This window comes from Phascolarctos cinereus, unplaced genomic scaffold (genome assembly GCF_003287225.1).
Source record: "Phascolarctos cinereus isolate Bilbo 61053 unplaced genomic scaffold, phaCin_HiC Scaffold_4;HRSCAF=312, whole genome shotgun sequence".
Lineage (NCBI taxonomy): Eukaryota > Metazoa > Chordata > Mammalia > Diprotodontia > Phascolarctidae > Phascolarctos > Phascolarctos cinereus.
The window spans coordinates 678,180,438-678,199,456 of NW_027555847.1; the positions used below are offsets into that span (position 1 = coordinate 678,180,438).

Genomic DNA, 19,019 nt, shown 5'->3' on the forward strand with positions numbered 1-19,019 from the left:
ATCATAAAAAAAAATGTAATTGATTGATTATTGAGTATTCCTTTGGAGCATGGCTTGGTCCTGAGGTCCTTTCTGTTTAAAATCCTGTGCTTGTACAAGCAACAGTTCTGGAGTCAGAAAGACTGGGTTTAAATCATGGCTCTGCTACCTGTTCGACTTCTGGCAACTCATTTACCTCTCCTGGCCTCAGTTTCCAAATCTTGGTGAAGATGCTGGAGTGGTTTGCCATTTCTTCTCCAACTCATTTTACAGATTAGGAAACTGAGGCACATAGCAGTTACTTGCTCAGGGTCACACAGCTAGTTGGGGTCTGAGGCTGAATTTGAACTCAGGTTTCCTGACTCCACGTCCAGCTCTCTATTCCCTGAACCACCTAGCTGCCCCCCTTTTCCTTACTCAGAGAGCCATTCTCTTGTAACAAAAAATTAAAAAAGAGTTATAGGTAACTCTAAGGCTCTAAATTGCAAAATAATTGCTCATCAGAGAGCATTCATTCCAGTAACACAATGAAATCAAACTTTTTGATTAAACAAACAAAAATTGCTGTTATCTTGTTACTTTTTTTTTTTGAAGGAATTTGGATTAAGTGATTTGCCCAGGGTCACACAACTAGTAAGTGTCTGAGGTCAAATTTGAACTCAGGTCCTCCTGACTCCTGGACCAGTGCTCTATCCTTAGTGCCCCTAGCTTACCCTTGCTTTTTTTTTTAATTTCTTCTTTTTCAATATGGTTCAGCTAAAAACCATTCCTCTGGAACCAAGTCCTCCCCTGTCCCAGAGAAAAGAGGAGGAAACACACTTTTGTCTCTGGGTCAAGAGGAGGGGAATGTTGTGTGTCCTTGTCAGCTGGGTTTTGCTCAAAATTCTCTTGCTTGCAAAGGAGGAGGCTGGGGGTAGGGGTGGGACACACGTGTAGCATGTTGGCAAATGATTCTGATATTTTTAAGAAGTATAAACGAACATTTTTACTAGAGGAAAAAGAAAAACAGAGAAGTGGTCCTTGACCTCCTGGTGCACAAACATAGATAACTTGGTTACACAAGTACATTGCAACCCTGATTAATTCACTTCATTTCTCTAGGGCTGTAAAAGGAGGAGGTTGGACTACATGGAGTCTAAAGTCCTTTCTGCCTCTAAATGCAGAATCTTTACTCCGTGGGCAAGTGGAAGTAGGGGAGGGGACCAGGAAGGGTGGTGGACCCAGAAGGTTGAGCTATTTCCATTCCACTTATTCTTAAGTGTTACTATAATCTGCCGATTTTGTTTAAAACAAAAAGTGATCCACATATATTTCGAATATGTTCATACATTTCATGTTTATATGTATATATGTAATGCATTTTATGTGTATATTTCATACATTTATCATATATACATATAATTAGATATGTGAAATGAAATTATAGAATACATATTATATGACATTTTATATATACTCATATAATTTCGTGTTGTATGTCCTTGTCAGCTGAGTTTTGCAGATGGGGAAACTAAGGCATAGAGAGGGTGGGGTGTCAAAATCCAGCACAACTTTGCCTCCAAGGACCCAGAAATCACTTTTGCTAACTACCTGGAGCCACACCGCTCCGGAGGTTCACACCCGGTCAGGGATACCCAGGTGAATGTTTAACAAAGCGCTCTGCCCGGGCGGGGGTGAGAGTAAAGCAGGGTAAGAGGGGGTGTGTGAGGAGGGGAGGAATTGCAGGACACGCTTAAGTTTGAGTTATTAACACGTTCCCCATCACTTTCTAGAAGCCCGTTAATAAACATAACCATAAGTCAAGCGCTGGCATGCTGCGTTTGCCCACTTTCGAGATGTGAACGCTTTCCCTGTGTATTTATTTAACTGTCGGCTCTCTCAGCGGTGGGAGTTCACTCCAGCACAGCTCCGGGTGAGTCCTGGCCCCGCCCTCCAGGCCCTGGCCTTGGACGTGACCTCCGCACCAGCGCATTTAGTCTCGGTCCCTTTAAGAGCTTGAAAAACCTTGGAAACCAAAGCAGGAAGGAGGCGGGTCCTCGCGCCTAGAGCGATACCCGCGCCAATCAATCCGGGAAGCCTTCCTGGCAAGCCCAGCCAATGAGCACCTAGGAGGGCGGGCTTAGAGCAGCTGATTCCCGAGGGCCGGCAGCGGCGGCGGCTGCTGCTGCTGCTGCTGGGCTGTGGGGGGCCCGCAGGACCCTGGGGGTCCCGAGCTGGTGGCACGTGCCCCCGAGGGAGCCGGGCTGGGACTTCGGTAACTCCCGGGGCCCGGGCTGGCGGGGGAGGCCGGAGCGAGGTGGCTGCTGGAGGCCGGAGCGGGTCGGGGGTTGGAGACGCGGCCTGGGAGCCGGGATGGGGACGGGGGACCTTCGGGGGAGACCCTGGCCCGCCGTTGGGGTCACCCTTAGCCTCGAGGGATGGGGAGGCCTAGATTTACCCCAGGGACCCAGGCGTCCCGCCCCTGCCCATCCAGCCCAAGGTGAACGGTAGGGGGTCCCAGGGGCTGGGGGCGGGAAGGGGCCTCTTCAGGTGGGTCCGGGTGGGGGCGTGGGCAGATCCTTCGCCCTGGACGGGATCGTAGATTTAGGGAGGGGAGGGACTGCGGAAGTCATCTCGGCCAACCCCCATTTCACAGAGGAGGAGACTGAGGCCCAGAGTGGGTACAAGGTCATCTTCGGGTTGGTTGGCAATGGCAGAGCCGGGGTTGGACCTCAGGCCCCCTGACCCCCTGACATTAGCTCAGTGATCACCATCCCACTCCATAGAGTAGAGGTCTGACCTCCGAGTTGAAGGGAAGGATTAGGGGCTTCAGGGTGTCCTTCCTCTCGCCCTCCACCTCTGTCCCATCTGGCATCCTCCCAGCCCCCACAGCACAGGTATTGGCAGAGGTCATCTCATCTGGTAAATGTTTGACTTGTCAGATGCTGTCAGCGCATCCAGAAGGCCATATCCTGCCCCTGCCCCTATCTCTTCCCAGACCCCAAACAGCCTTTCTTCTTAATCCCTCCCCCCAATAATGAGGATAGGGACTGGAGAAGGTGATCAGTCTTGGGTAGGTAGGATGGCCTAATGGAAAGAGTCCTCCAGGGAGCATCAGGACAACTGTGGCCTGTTCCCAGCTCAGCCACAGACTGGCCAACTCCTTGCCTTTGGACAGATTCTTCTCTCCCTCTTTCCACCTCACTTGTTTTTTTTAAATCTACAAAATGTCAGGGATTTGGTGGTCACTGAAGGATAGAGCTGAACTTTAGGGACCATCTAATCCAGTTCCTTCAGTTTTACAAGTGAGGAAACTGAGTCTCAGGGAGGTAGAGTAAGGCCTGCCCAGGGTCAGATGACAGAGCTGGGCTTCCTACCCAGCTCTGTAAAAGGGACTGTCTGCCTCCTCTGAGGTTCTTCCCAACTCTGATACTGTGTTCTAAAGCCCCTTCAGCCCTTACTCTCAGAAACTTGGTTTCACTGCCGTACCCCCCTGTCTCAGCCAGGGAAGGTACAAGGATAGAGACAACCTTGGTGGGATTTGTGCTTGATTACCTCTCCACCTAAGCTGTTTTGTATTCCTTTGTTGGCCCAGGGCTACCTTTCCCTCTCTATCTGTACCCCCATCCCTCACCAGCAGCATCCTTCAAGAATCATGGCGTCCAAAGCTGCGACCCCCACTGCAGACCCAAGCCCTGTTTCTCCAGCACCTTCTGGGGCTGCCCAGCTGGATTCGGGTGAGGATTTTGAGGTCCTAGATGGAACTGAAGAGGAAGAGGAGGACGATGATGATGACCTGAGTGAGCTGCCCCCCTTGGAGGATGTGGGAACAGCCCAAAATGAGGGACCCACAGAGCCTCAGCCTGCAACATCTGAAGAGACAGGGCCTTCAAGCCCCCTCCAGGAGGAGTGGATGGATATCTTGGGTAAGAGACATGGCGCCTCTGATCTTGGGGGGGGGGGGCTGAGTCCAAGGCTGGACATGGATCACTTCATTCATTTGTTGAACAAATGTCTCTCAAGTGTTCACTGTCCGTCATTCAACAAGCATTTATTAAGTGCCTGTTGTGTGCCAGGCGCTGTATTAGGTGCTAAGTATTACAAAGACAAAAATAAAATGTTCCCTGCCCTTTTAGGAGCATACATATTATGTGCAAGACACAAATTGAGGCATTACTGGTGGGGGCCAGGTATGTATGGTCCATTGGTTGAAAGAGGAGAGTGGAAACTAGGACAATAATAATGATGATAATGATAGCTAGCACAAACCTCTCATTTGATCCTCACTACACCCTGGGAGGTAAACACTATTATTATCTCCATTTTACAGATGAAGAAACAGAGGAAGGCAGAGGTTATGTGACCTGTCTAGGATCACACAGCTAGTAAGTGCCTGAGGCTGAATTTGAACTCAGGTCTTCATGACTCTGCATCTATCACTTCAGCCACTATGCCACCTTAGCTTGAGTGAGAGAGAGTCTCTATCTTAGATCTTACAACAGATTTAAAAAAAATACAAATTAGAACGTGATAAGTACAAAATAGCAGCACGTCATTGATTCAGTGAGGGAGAGAGGGAGGTGGGCCGCTGTACTTGTAATCTCCTCAAGAGCAGGATCTGTCTTTTACCTCTTTTTGTATCCCCGGTGCCTAGGAGAGTGCTGGGCACACTGCAGATGTTTAATAAATATTTATTGATGGCTTGACTTGGAACTGAGAAGACTTGGGTTCAAGTCTTCTCTATTTGTGTGATCACGGGCAACTGATTCACTCTTCCTGACCCTCTTTTTCTTCTTCTGAATACTTCTGTGTCTTTAAAAATATGCATATTTTTTCAGTCAGCAAAAATCTGCCTTCATTCCCACCTCCGTTTCCTCCCAGTTGAGAAGGAAAGAAAAATAAAACTCCTGTTTACAAACGTGTTGTCAAGCAAAACGAACTTCTGCATTGGCTGTGTCCAAAAAAATATGCCTCATTCAGCATTCTGGGTTCCTCACCTCTGTGTTTGGATGTGAGGAGTAAGTTTCATCAAGACTTCTCTGGAATCTGATCACTGGTCCATCGATCAGAGCTCCTTAGTCTTTCAAAGTTGGTTGTTTCTTACAATATTGCTGTCATTCTAGACATTGTTCTTCTGGTTCTGCTCACTTCCCTTTTCATTGTTAATTCATACAAGTCTTCCCAGGTTTCTTTGAAACCATCCCCTTCATCTTTTCTTAAAGCACACTAATATTTTATCACATTCACATACCATGATGTGTTCAGGTATTCTCCGAACTAATGAGCACCCACCCTCGGCTTCTAGTTCTTTGTCACTGCACAAAGAGTTTCTATAAATATTTTTGTATATCTCTAGTTAGAGTTTGTTCTGCTGAGGACTAACACCTCTCTTCATTACCCTTTCCTCTTATTTCCCCCTCTCGCTTCATATGTATTGTATATGCTTCTCTCCTTTTACTGGTTCAGATAAAAGTGAGGATTAGGTGTCACTGGCTACCCCTACCCCTTTCCTTCTTGTTTGTATAGTTCTCTACTTGCACACCTTGATTATGTGTGAGATAATTTTCCCTAACTTTCCTTTCCCTCCAAGTGTACTCTTACCCTCTCCATTCTTTTAAGATCATCAAGACACAAGAAAACCACTCCCAGGCCCTCTGTCTGATTAGACTCCCTCTGTGCCCCCAGATGATGATAGGATTCTGAGGGGATGTATGTAACATCCCCCTGGGTTAGAATGTAAGCAGTTTATCCTTGTTTGGTTCCTTATGGTTGTTCATGTTTACCTTTTTGTATTTTTTGACTCCTGTGTTTGCATTTAAGAATTTCTACACAGCTGTGGTCTTTTCATCAGGAATGCTTGGAAGTCCTGTATTTCATCATAGGTCCATTTTTTTCTCTTATAGGATTATATCCAGTTTTTCTGGTTAAGTTAATTTTGGCCGTAAGTGCAGTTCCATGGCTTTCTGGAGTATTATGTTCTATGATCTCTGTTTCTTTATGTGGTGGCTGCTAAATCCTGTGTGATACTGACCGTAGCTCCTCAGTACTTGAATTCTTTCTTTCTGGTTGCTTTCAGTATTTTTTCTATGCTATGGAAGCTCTGGATTTTGGCTCTGATGTTCCTGGAAGTTTTCATTTTGGGGTTTCTTTCAGGAGGTGACTGGTGGATTCTTTCTCTTTCCACTTTGCCCTCTGGTTCTAAGAGATCTGGGCAGTTTCCTTTTATGATTTCTTGCACTATTTCTAAGCTGTTTTTTTGGTCATGGCTTTTAGGTACTCTGCTATTTCTTTTTCTTTTTTTTTTCTTTTTTGGTGAGGCAGTTGGAGTTAAGTGACTTGCCTAGGTTCACACAGCTCGGTCAAGTGTCTGAGGGCAGATTTGAACTTGGTCCTCTTGACTCCTGGGCCGGTGCTCTATCCGCTGAGCCACTTCGCTGCCCCCCAACTATTTCTTAAATTACCGTATTTCCTACATCAATTTTTGAGGTCAAGTATTTTCACTAGGAGATACCTTATGTTTTCTTCTGGTTTTTTTCCCCCAGCCTTTTGACTTCATTTTAATATTTCTTGCTCTTTTCATGAAATTAGCTTTATTTGGTCCATTGTAATTTTCAGGGAGTTTGTTGCTTAGGTTTTATACCTTTTGTGCCAAACTCCTAATTACCTTTCCAATTCTTTCTAACATAGCTCTTATTTCTTTTCCAACTTTTTCCTTTAGCCCCTCTCATTTGATTTATAAAAGTGTTTTAAAAACTCTTGCTCCATCTTTTCTAGGAATCCTAGTTGAATTTCTACTGAAGCTGCACTTTCATTTGAGGCTTTGCCTGTAGATGGTTCAGAGACATTGTCTTCTGGGTTTATGGCTTGAATGTCCTTGTCACCACGATAGCTTTCGTGGAGGGATTCATTTTTTGTTTGCTCATTCTTCCAGCCTGCTTCCTGATGTCAGACTTGACGTCAGGGCCAGACTCTGCACATTTTTGGAGGGAATGTCTGGTCTGGGCCAACTGCTTCTGCTTTCTTGGAGAATTGAGTGTTGTGTGATTCCAGGAACACTGTCAGGGACAGCTTAGCCTGCCAACTCATAAGTTTTCAAGGCTCCCAAAGTAGTGTGCTCCAGGGCAAAGTCTGATCACTGTCCCTCTGTTCTGAGCTCCACAGTTTCCTGATTTGGGTTTGGGTCAGAGCAACGGGCTTATGGATTTGCCTCTGGTTGAAGTTCTAGCAGACTGCTGCTGGGCTCATTCACCGTCAGCCCAATGGACTTTGGTCGGGGGTGCTTGCCCTAGTTATTCCGTTGCAGATTTCAGAGTGGGCTAGAGGCTGGAACTGAGACCTTGGACCCCTCTTGGAGTCAGTCACATAGCTGCTGCTATTGCTTGCTTCTGACCTTGCTTCTCACTGGTACATAGCCTAGGACTCATGACCACTCCTCACCCTGAAATGCTGCCCTTAGGCACGGGTCTGCTCAGTCAGTCCTGAATCTGTGACCCAGAACTTGAAAGAGCGGCAGAGCTGCCAGCTTATTTTGGCTCCTCTCTGCTGGGTCTCAGACATCTTGCCCTGGTGTGTGTGTTCCCCCTGGGCTGCCATGCTCTATGAGGCCCTTCCTGGCTAGACCCCATGCCCAGTGTCCTCAAACTTCTCTGTCTGTCTCCTGCCTGTCTCTGGTTGTGCTAACCTGGGCTGGAAAAATGACTTACTGTGATTTTTTTTTTCTTGGATTTCCCAGTCAGGATTCAATCTGGCTTGTTTCCCAGATCTCTTTGGAAAAGATGGCCAGGGGGTGGGCGGGGGAGGAGGAACTCATTGTACTGTAGATTTGTATCTGCTCTGCAACCTATAGTCTTAGAAAATTGCTTGGGACACTCTAAGTGACTTGCTCAAGGTCACGCAGCCAGTATGTTTTTGGAGTAGGATTGGTCATCTTCTTGACCCTGAGGCCAGTCCTCTGTACCTACTAACCCACATGGCTCCCTTTTCTTTTTAGTCATCAATAAATAATAAGCACAGTAGGATCTTGTGCTCTGCATACCTTTTAGACATTTCTATGATGGTAAAGATGTGATCTGCTGTAGAATATAGATTAGGGAAAGCCCGTCTGTTCCCTTTTATACCTTCATCAACAATCCCTCTCTATGTGAAGATGGCTACCGTAATGATTTTATACAGATAAGACAGTAGACATTTTTTTTAGTAAACTTTTCAAAGTACAAATAAGCCTGTGATTTCCACCCCCCCCCACATTCATTAGGTCTAGCCTAGCTGTCCTTTCCGTCTTTGTTTCCTTTTGGCACCACTCTTCTTCTGTCCATTGAGTACTGTGACGTTAGGAGCACGGTGATGAAGGCTCCATCAGAAGAGTTTGTCAGAGACAGCTTTAGAAATTGTTTTCTATTTTCCATCTGTTATTCTGTGTTTCATCCTTGTAGACGTGGACATGATCAGTCTCAGACGGTTCTCACTTCAAATTTTTTGTAACCTTCACTTTTTTCCCCTCTACTACTTTTCCATGTCTTATGAGATAATATTCTGCTAAGAAGTTTGCATTTTAAAACAGTGTGGCCCTGGCCTGCATATTCCTCTGCATGGCAAGGAGATCAAACGCTTACTGGCCGAGGTGGTTTCCAGGATCCTTTAGTTTCCTTGTCACGGTCATAGCCATTTATAGTGGTTAAATTTTCTTTTTTTAAAATGTATTTATTAATTTTTAGTTTTCAACAATTCGCTTCATTTTAAGTTCTAGATTTTTCTCTCTTATCTCTTTCCTCCCTCCACTCCAAGACGGCATGCAATTTGATATAGCCTCCACATATACATTCATATTGAACCTATTTTTCCCATTAGTCATATTGTAAAGAAGAATTAGAACCAATGGGAGAAACCATGAGGAAGAAGAAACAAACAAAAAAAAAAAGAGAAAAAGAGAGAGAGCAAATAATATGCTTTGATCTGCATTCAGACTCCATAGTTCTTTTTCTTCATCTGGACAGCATTTTCCATCATGAGTCCTTTTGAGTTGTCTTAGATCCTTGCATTGCTAAGAAGAGATGAGTCTATCAAGTTAGTCATCGTATTAAATTTTCTTAAGAAATAGCAATAATCAGTGTTCATCTGGGTTCTTCTATTCATTACTCGTTTTCAGTAACTTATTTAAATACGTCAGGTTGGAGTTGCTGCAGTTGCATGCCTTATCTTCCCACTTTATTCCTTTTTTCTCTAATTTGGTACTGATTTTGATCTTTCCTGTAACATATCAGTGATTTGACTCTGTTTAGACAGCTGATTCAGAAATGGCTCCTCAGCTAGTAACTCATTGTTTGCTGCCTTTTAATAAAATATAATGAATTTCATTTTTTGTAATGTCATTTGGTGCTTGCCATGTCTAATGCCCCACCAATTCCCTTTTTGAAAAATCTGTCTAATAAGCATGAGGTTTCTGTGTAGTCTTCAGGCCTCTGGCTATTTATTGCTCCTGAACCACGTTTTCCAATGTATTTTTCTCTTGCCTCTCCTATGTATACCTTTGCATTGATGGTGATAAGTATTAAGACCCCCGTTGCTTTTTTAGATAGTCTTAGCAAGTCCTGCATATGTTTTCTCTATCACTTTATCCTCTGCACAAATATTGATATCTAAGTCGTAGTTGCGCTCATTGTGGTATTTTTGTAAATGCTTATCATGGACACTGCAGTATGAGATGATCCAGGGTGATAGCTAAATCATTTATTTGCCTCTTCAAGGCAGACCTATTAGCTATCCCTCCCATTCAGCTGCAACTTCGTTTTGTCTTCTGGTTTTATTTATATGGAGAATGCTCAGATTAACAGGATTTAATGTCCCCAGGCCCTCATATTTAGTGTGGCAGTGTCAGACTCAAACAGGAACGAATCCTTGTAGGCTGCCTACTTAGAAAACTACAAATTAGCATTCTGGTGTATTTATTTATTTTGTTAAACATTTCCCAATTTCATTTTAATCTGGTTCAGGCAGGGAGTCTTGCTGAGACCATACTTGAAGTTTTTCTGGTTTGATAGAACCTACGTTAACCACAGGCAGAGCCTTCAAGAACTCAGAAAGGGGCAGAGGGGAATCTTAGTTTTGTTTTGGGCACATTTTATTTATGTGCATTTATTATCGCTCTCCCACTTGCCCTTCTCAATTAAACAATAAAAAAATTAAATCTTCATAATCAATATGCATAGGCCAGTAAAATACATTTCCATATTGCCCATGACCAAAAATATATGCCTCATTCTACATTTTAAGTCTGTCCCCTCGCAGGCAGGAGGTAGGCAGTGTGGTCCATCATCAGTCCCCAGGAATCATGGTTGATCATTGCTTTGATCAGAATTCTCAAATCTTTCATGTTACAGGTGAGTTTCTTCTATAAAATGGGGATAATAACAGCACTTTCCTCCCAAGGTCGTTGGGATCAAGTGAGATAATAATTGTAGAGTGCTTAGTATAATGCCTGGCATAAAGCAAGTGCTATATAAATGTTAGCTATTATTATGATTTCAGAGTTGTTTTTTTCTATGACATCATTTTATAAATTATTCCCCTAATTCTGCTGAATTGACTTTGCAACAGTTTGTAGTGGTCTTCCCAGTTTCCTTGTGAAACTGTTTTGTCATTTCTTATGCCACAATAACATTCTTTTTCCCTCATATGCAATAATGAGTTTAGCCATCCCCCAATATGTGGGTACCCCCCATTTTTCTAATTCTTTGACACTACAAAAATGGTTATCATCAGTCATTTTGTACATATGGATGTTTTTCCAAAATTTTTCTTGGGTCTCCTTTGAAGTAAGGCCTCTGAGAGGCCTAGTGGGATCAGAGGGCATGCAACAGTTTAGAGTCTTTGGGTACAGTTCCAAACCACTAAGAAAGGCTAAAATAGTTCACAGCTCCCCCAAAATGGAGGGGAGCTTTGTACAAGTTCTTGTGCATCCTGGGGATAACAATGCTTGTATTCAGATAATTAATGTAAAGCACTTTGTAGACTTTAATGCGCTCACTAAATTCAGATGATGATGATGATGATGATGATAACAACACCACTTCTCCTTGGGAGTTTGGAATTTATACTTCAGGAAAAAGGGAATTAAGGAGTCTGTCAGTCAGGTTTATTAAGCACCTACTATGTGCCAGGGAGAACAGCTAGGTGGCACAGTAGATCGTTAGGCCTGGAGTTAGAAAGATCTGAGTTCGAATAGGCCTCGGATATTTAACTAGCATTGTGACCTTGGGCAAGTCATTTAACCCTGCTTGCCTCAGTTTCCTCATATGTCAAATGAGCCAGAGAAGGCAGTGGCAAACCACTTCAGTATCTTTGCTAAGAAAACCCTGAATGGGGTCACAAAGAGTCAGGCACAATGAAAATGACTGAATGACAAGATATCAAGTACAATACTAAGTGCTGGAAGACGCTGGGAGATTTTTTGAGCAGAGGAGCAACCCTGGCCCAGTCTGTGCACAAGGAAGATTAGCTCGGCAGCCTTTAACGCTCCTTTTTGTATGTTGGCGGTCTTCTCACAAGGGTCTGGTGAGATTGGTCCCATTCTTCGTTTCATAGAGGAAGAAGCTGCAGCTGACAGCGACTTTCCCAGGGCTACGCAGCCTGCCTCAGGAAGGTCTGAAATGGGCTGTGGACCTCCACGTAGGTTTGTAGGGGCACAGCGCCGAGGACTAGGGAGGTGACAGTCAGTCCCACTGCCCTCTGCCCTTGTCCAGCCTTATCCAGGTATTATATTCTGTTGTGGGAGCCGCATTTTAAAAAGGATGTTGATAAGCTGCCGAGTGTTCAGAAGAGGGCAGCCAGGATGGCAAAGGGCCTTGAGTCCAGGTCATAGTCATAGGAAGATGTTGTGAGGGGAATGGGGATGTTCAGCTTGGAAAGGGTATGTGATTGTTGTTGTCAAGCATTTGAGGGGCTGTCACGGGGAGGAGGGGCAGAGCCAGGAGCAGTAGGGGGAAGCTGAAAGAGGCAGATTTAGTCTGCAGGTCAGGAAACGTGTTCCTCACGCTAAGAGGTGTGCCTCAAAAGGCAGTGAGCTTCCCATCCTTAAAGGTCTGCACGCCATGGATGGACGGCCCTTGTTGGGTATGTTTTACTGAGGATTCCTTTTGAGTGTAGGGCAGCCTGGATGACTGCTGAGACGTTCCCTCAGACCCTCACATTTTGGGATTCTGTGAAGTCCCATGTTCTAGATGTTCCATTCCACATGGCCCTGGCACCGGAAGCCTGTCTCCTGTTGAATTCATCGTATTTTCTCAGCCCTTCTTTCTGACAGTGCTTACTTGGTCCCAGTCTAGTCTTGCTCCCAGTGTCTCAGGCTCACCCCTCACTGTTAGTCCTGACTCTGCCCCTTCCTTCATTCCCTAGTCCAGTCAGTCTCAGGGCCAACTTCTTCTTGTGATCTCCTCCCCTACAGCTGCATCCCAGGCCCTGACCTCTTCTTTTCTCAGCAACTTCCATTCTCTAGCTGACGATTTCAGTACAGTGTCCAGACGTGGACTTTCACTTGGGTGAGGAAGGGGCACAGGCCGGACTCACTGGATTGTAGAATGTGTGGAGGAAAGTGAGGTGTCAAAGACTGGAAAGGTAGGAGGGGCCTCAGAGGCCAAACAGGATTTAGTGTTTGATCTTGGAGGTAGTAGGAAGTCACTGGAGTTTATTGGACAGGAAGGTGGCATGAGCAGGCCTGGGCTTTGGGAAAGTCACTTTAGTGGCTGAGTGGAGGACGGGCTGGAGGGGAGAGCCTGGAGGCAGGGAGAGCAGCCAACAAAGAGGCTATGGCAGTCATCCAGACGAGATGTGAGAAGAACATGCACCAGGCTGTGTGAGTGTAGTGAAGGGGAAGTGTGTGTGTGTGTGTGTGTGTGTGTGTGTGCGTGTGTGTGCGTGTGTGCGTGCGCGTATGTGTGTGTGTGTGCATGTGTGCGCGCATGTGTGTGCATGTGTGTGCGCGTGTGCGTATGCGTGTGTGTGTGTGTGCATGCGCACACATATATGAGAGATGTTGTAAAGGTGTAAATGACACGATTTGTCAACATTGGATGTGTGGCCTGAGCACGAGTGAGGAGTCGAGGCGGCACCCAAGTTGGGGACCTTTGTGACTGGGACAAAGACAGCAATAGGAGAGTTAGGAGAAGGGGAAGGAAGGTCTAGGCAGAAAGAGAAGAAGTTCTCTTTTGGATCTGTTGAGTCTGAGAAGCCTATGGGATAATCTAATCGGAGACGTTCAGAAGGATGATATGGGACTAGAGCTCAGGACAAAGACTGAGGCTAGAGCTAGAGATGTGTGAGTCATCTGCGTAGAAATGAGAGTTACATTCATGGTAACTGATGAGATCATCAAGAGCAAGGACTCTCCACCTTCTTTGTGTCCTTTGGTAGTCTGGTGAAGCATATGGACCCGTCTTACAAATACATTTTTTTTAAGCCTTCTTAATTAAAGGAAATGGTAGACTTCAGTTAGGAGTTAGTGAAAATGTAGTTTTTTTCCCTGTCCAAATTCATGGACTCCTTGAAATCTGTCCATAGACCCTAGGTTAAGAACCCCTGGTACAGAGGGAGAAGAGAAGGCACAAGACAGAGCTTCATGGTTAGAGTATACTTTATTTTTCAAAATTTTTATTATTAAATATTGCTTAAGGGACTCATTTAGGTCCCCTGCACACACACACACACACACACACACACACACACACACACACACACGCACACACGCACCCCCCCCCCAGTGTATTCCCAATTGAATCCCCCCACAGTGTAATATTCCTGAAAATAGTGTAAATGAAGCAACATCAAGAGGGTGGTGGAGGACCTAACAGGCCCAGATGCTCTGTCTCTTTGGGAAAACTGGTTACTGTGGATGCTGTTAATTTATACTCAGAAGGATTTGATGGGGATCTCCTACCTGGTTCTGTTCTTTAATTACCCATCAGGCAAGTCTCCTGGGATAGGTGAAAAGAGCAAATCCTAAAGGGTGGCCATGATTTAAAAAAAATTCCAATTACTTGTAAAAACAATTTTTATCATTCATTTTAAAAAATTTTGGATATCAAATTCTCTCCCTTCCTCCCTTCCCAAGATGACAAGCAACCTGCTGTAGGTCATTCATGTGTAGCCGTGCAAAACATACCTCCACAATAGATATGCCATAATGTGAAAGAAAGCACAGACCAAGAGAATAGTAAAGAAAGCAAACCCTCCCCCCTTCCCCAAAAGAAAAAAGTATGCTTCGATCTGCATTCAGACTCCACTAGTTCTTTCTCTGGAGATGGGTAGCATTTTTCATCATGAGTGCTTCAGAATTGTCTTATATCATTCTATTGCTGAGAACAGTTAAGTCTATCAAAGTTGGTCACTGCACAGTGTTGCTGTTACTATGTACAATGTTCTCCTGGCTCTGCTGACGTCACTTTGCATCAGTTCATGTAAATCTTTCCAGGTTTTTCTGAGAGCATCTTACTCATCATTTCTTGTAGCACAATAGTATTCCATCATAATCACATGCCACAGCTTGTTCAGCCATTCACCAATTAATGGGCATCCTCTCAATTTCCAATTCTTTGCCACCACAAAAAGATCTGCTATAAATATTTTTGTGTATATATAGATCCTTTTCTTTTTGGTATACAGACTTGTTAGTGGTATTGCTGGGTCAAAGGATATGCACAGTTTTTACAGCCCTTGGGGCATAGTTCAAAATTGCTCTCTAAAATGTTTGGATCCACCAACAGTAGATTAATGTCCCAATTTTCCCACATCCCCTTCAACATTTGTCATTTTCCTTTTCTGTGATATTAGACAATCTGACAGGTATGTGGTGGTACCTCAGAGTTATTTGAAATTGTATTCCTCTAATCAGTAGTGATTTAAAGCATTTTTTCATGTGACTATAGATAGCTTTGATTTCTTCTTCTAAAAACTACCTGTTCATATCCTTTGACTATTTATCAATTGGACAGTGACTTGTATTCTTATAAATTTGACTCCATTCTCTATGAATTTGAGAAATGGGGCCTTCATCAGAGAAAATTGTTGTAGAAATTTTTTCACAGTTATGATTACTAACTGTGAATTTCCTTCATGCTACTTCCCCCCTGTTTATCTTTCTCTCTCTCCTTTCACACAGTGTCTCCTCAAAAGTGTTTTGCTTCTGAGCACTGCCTCCCTTCTGAACACTCTCTTCTATCAGTCCCCTCCCTTCTCTTATCTGCGTTTCCTCCTAGTCCCCTGTATGATAAGATAGATTTCTATACCCAACTGAGTGTGTGTGTTATTTCCTCTTTGAGCCAATTCCAGTGAGAGTGTTCAAGCGTTGTCTGCCCACCCCCCCCCATTTTTTGAACCTCTTTTATGTAATATAATTTGCCTCATTCTACCTCCCCCTTCCCTGTTCTCCCAGTGCATCCTTCTTTGTCACTCCTTTTTTTTAGATATCATCTTATCATAATCTGCTCACACCCATGCCCTTTGTCTTTGTATACACCTTCTAACTGCCGTAATGATGACAAAGTTCTAATGAGTCACAAGTATCATCTTCTCATGTAAGAATGTAAATAGTTTAACCTTCTTAAATCCCACTTTCTCTTCCCTATTTACCTTTTTATGCTTCTCTTGTATGTGGAAATCAAAATTTCTATTTAACTCTGGTCTTTTCATTAGGAATGCTTGAAAGTCCTCTATTTCATTGAATATCCATTTTTTAGGGGCAGCTAGGTGGCACAGTGGATAGAGCACTGGCCCTGAAATCAGGAGGATCTGAGTTCAAATCCAGCCTCAGACCAAACACTTGACACTTACTAGTTGTGTGCCCCTGGGCAAGTCACTTAACCCCAATTGCCTTTAAAAAAAAAAAAAGAATATCCATTTTTTTCTCCTGAAGGATTATATTCAGTTTTGCTGGGTAGTTGATTTTTGGTTGTAATGCTAGCTCCTTTGCCCTCCAGAATATCATATTTTAAGCTTTCTGATTTTTTAATGTAGAAGCTGCTAAATCTCATGTGATCCTGGCTGTTGCTGCATGATATTTGAATTGTTTCTTTCTGGTTGCTTGTAGTATTTTTTCCTTGACCTGGGAGCTCTGGAATTTGGATATAATATTCCTGGGAATTTTCATTTTGGGATCTCTTTCAAGAGGTGATTGGTGGGTTCTCTAAATTTCTGTTTTTACCCTCTAGTTCTGAGATATCAGGACAGTTTTCCTCGATAATTTCTTGGAAAATGACATCTAGGCTCTTTTTTTTGATTGTGGCTTTCAGGTAGTCCAATAATTCTTTAAAATGTGAAATGTCTCATTGGAAAAACAACTGACCTGGGAACCTTCCAGGTTGTTTGACTCTGTCTTTTGATGGCTTCTGCTGCTCTAGAATTTGTTTGGAGTCATTTTTAAAGGTATTTGGAGAGGTTTGAGGGAGAGCTCAGGAGAGTCCCTGCCTTTACTCTGCCATCTTGGATCCACCCCTCCCAATTCTACTTCTTAAAGAGTTCTTCTCTTCAGTGAATTGTTGTGTTTCTTTTATCGTTTGTCCTTTTCTGTTTTTAAGGTTATATTTTCTTCAGTATTTTTTTCTACCTTATTTACCAAGCTGTTGACTCTTTCATCATTTTCTTACATTGCTCTCATTTCTTTTCCCAATTTTTCCTCTACCTCTCTTATTTGATTTTTCAAATCTTTTTTGAGCTCTTGCAGGTAATTTTTTTTGGGGGGGAGGGGAGCAGGCCTGAGACCAATTCTCATTTTTCTTTGAGGCTTTGGATATAGCAGTTTTGACTTTGCTGTCTTCTTCTGATTTTGCGTTTTGATCTTCCCTGTCACAGTAGTAACTTTCTATGGTCAGATTCTTTTTGTTGTTGCTGTTGCTATTTTTTCTTGCCTGTTTCTTGACTTTTAACTTTATGTTCAGGCTGGGCTCTGCTCCTGCGTGGAGGGAGCGCTGTCCTAAGTTTGAGTTTTTTTGTGAAGCTGTTTTCAGAGCTAGTTCTGGGAGTCTGTAAGTTTAAGCTTCTCCTGAGGGGGTGTGATCTAAGGAGAAGCGTGGCCATTACTCTCTTGGCCTGTGGTCTGGTCTGTGAGCAAACACAAGCCCTTTTTTCTACCCTGGAACCGTGACCACAGTGGGGACCCCCTCCTCTATGGCCACAGGCTGCAGTGTGCTGGTGCTCTTTCTGCCCCTGGGATTGTGACCCAGAAGCAGCAGTACGAGAGTGTCCTGTACGCAGTCCCAGCCAAGAGGCCCCTTTAATCTGCCTCTGCCCAGTTGTCTGACCCTCTTACTGTCTGTGGGCTGAGAACTCTGGAGGTCACCGTTGCCGATTCAGTTGCCCCCATGCTGACCTTCCTAAGTTTTCTTGGGCTGGAAAATGGTTTCATTCTGTCCTTTTTTGCTGGTTCTGTTGCTCCAGAATTCATTTTTGAGGTGTTATTTTAAAGTTGTGTGGAGGGGCAGCTAGGTGGCACAATGGATAGAGCTCCAGCCTTGGAGTCAGGAGGACCTGAGTTCAAATGTGACCTCAGACCCTTAATAGCTATGTGGTCCTGGGCAAGTCACTTGACCCCAATTGCCTCACCAAAAGGCAAAAAAAAAAAGTTGTTTGGAGAAGAATTTAGGAGAGCTCAGGGGAGTCTCTGCCTTTATTCTACCATCTTAGCTCCTCCCCTCCCACTTTCGGGTTTAATGGACTCAGAGCATCATTTCTGATTTCACATGGTATCCATTGGCCTTGTGTTCCTGTGCCTGGTTTTTGATGGGTGCTATAAAGCAGTTCAGTTTTTGTGTCCTAGAGAAGATTGCTGGATCCATGACTGTCCTATGGTTCTACCTACTTATAACTGCAGTCAACCGAAAACAGAAAGCCATTGTTACTCAGTGGAGTGCAGGTGGTGACCATTTATAAAGACGTGTGACATCCACTGCGAGGATTCTCCATGGAATTGGGTCCTTCCCGAAGGCAGCTGCCTCAGCAACTCAAGTGCTGAACAGTCAACGCCTTTCTGTTCTGCCCTGGAAAAGAAGACCGAGCATCTCCAGTCAGCCTCCTAACTTCTCCTAACTCGACATCAACCATTGACTGCATCTGTTGCCAGCTGTGGGCAGCAACTTGGTTTATGTAGTCTTCACTATTGAATTTTAAATCTCCCGATGTAGAGTTAGCAGAACAGGTCAAGCTGCTGTCTCCATTTGTCTAGACGACAAGACAAACTGTAGCTGGCTCTCTTGGTCAGTGCATGGCTGGAAGAGTGATTCCATCAATGGCCAGAGATGGTGGTCTTCAGGGTTACTATGAATTATGTAGGGGAATGCTGTTTGGCTCCATGCTGCCATCCATAAGGGCAAATGGTCCCCAGGAAGCAGCTAATCTAAATCCAAGAAGCTACCTTAACTTAGCAACAGCAGTAAATTAAAGAAGGAGAAATGCTCCCACATGCACCAGCTTCCAGGCATCTGAGAGACCCAGCAGAGCAACTGTTAACAATTGCCTCATTAAACATCAGCCTCTCTGCAGGATCTGTGGAGGGGTAGCAGAAGAAATGACATGCTAAGACAGATCACTCACAGAGCTCAGGCATCCCAGGTGAGGGATGACTCATCACCTCCTGAGAAAGGGAAGAGTGATGGGGGCTGGTGGTGCCTTATCCTGCAGTCTTTTCTTTTTGTCAGAAGCAAGGAGGAGCCTGTACTTTATATACTGCTAACAACAATGTCCATTGTTTTTGATCAGTGTTTTGTTTGTTTTTGTTGAAACCTTGTGTTTTTTACATCACAGCCATCTCCAAATATATTTTCTTTCCCATTGCCCTACCTACTAAGCCTTCCTTCATAATAAACATTTTCAAAGGAAAAGAAGAAGTTCAGTCAAACCTTTAGGATCTGTTCTGTGAGGTTTGGATTCAGTCAGAGGGCCACACTTGAGGACCTAGAGGGCCACATGTGGCCTCGAGGCCGCAGGTTCCCCACCCCCAAGCCAAACCAATGCTTGGACTGAGTCGGCCATAGTTGGATTGTTCTATACCCATAGTCCCCCACCTTTGCAGGGAATGAAGT

The 19,019-nt window shown here is 44.2% G+C and overlaps 1 protein-coding gene across 1 annotated transcript in view; it reads left to right on the forward strand.

The window, feature by feature from the left end:
• Positions 1-2,081: 2,081 nt before the first annotated feature.
• The window catches only part of FKBP8 (FKBP prolyl isomerase 8), a 29,248-nt gene continuing 12,310 nt past the window's right edge, over positions 2,082-19,019 (forward strand). The window contains exons 1-2 of the mRNA XM_021008878.2: positions 2,082-2,233; positions 3,554-3,884. Of these exons, the coding sequence (XP_020864537.1) occupies positions 3,614-3,884 (271 nt within the window). The 5' untranslated portion in view covers positions 2,082-2,233; positions 3,554-3,613. The remainder of the gene's footprint in view (positions 2,234-3,553; positions 3,885-19,019) is intronic.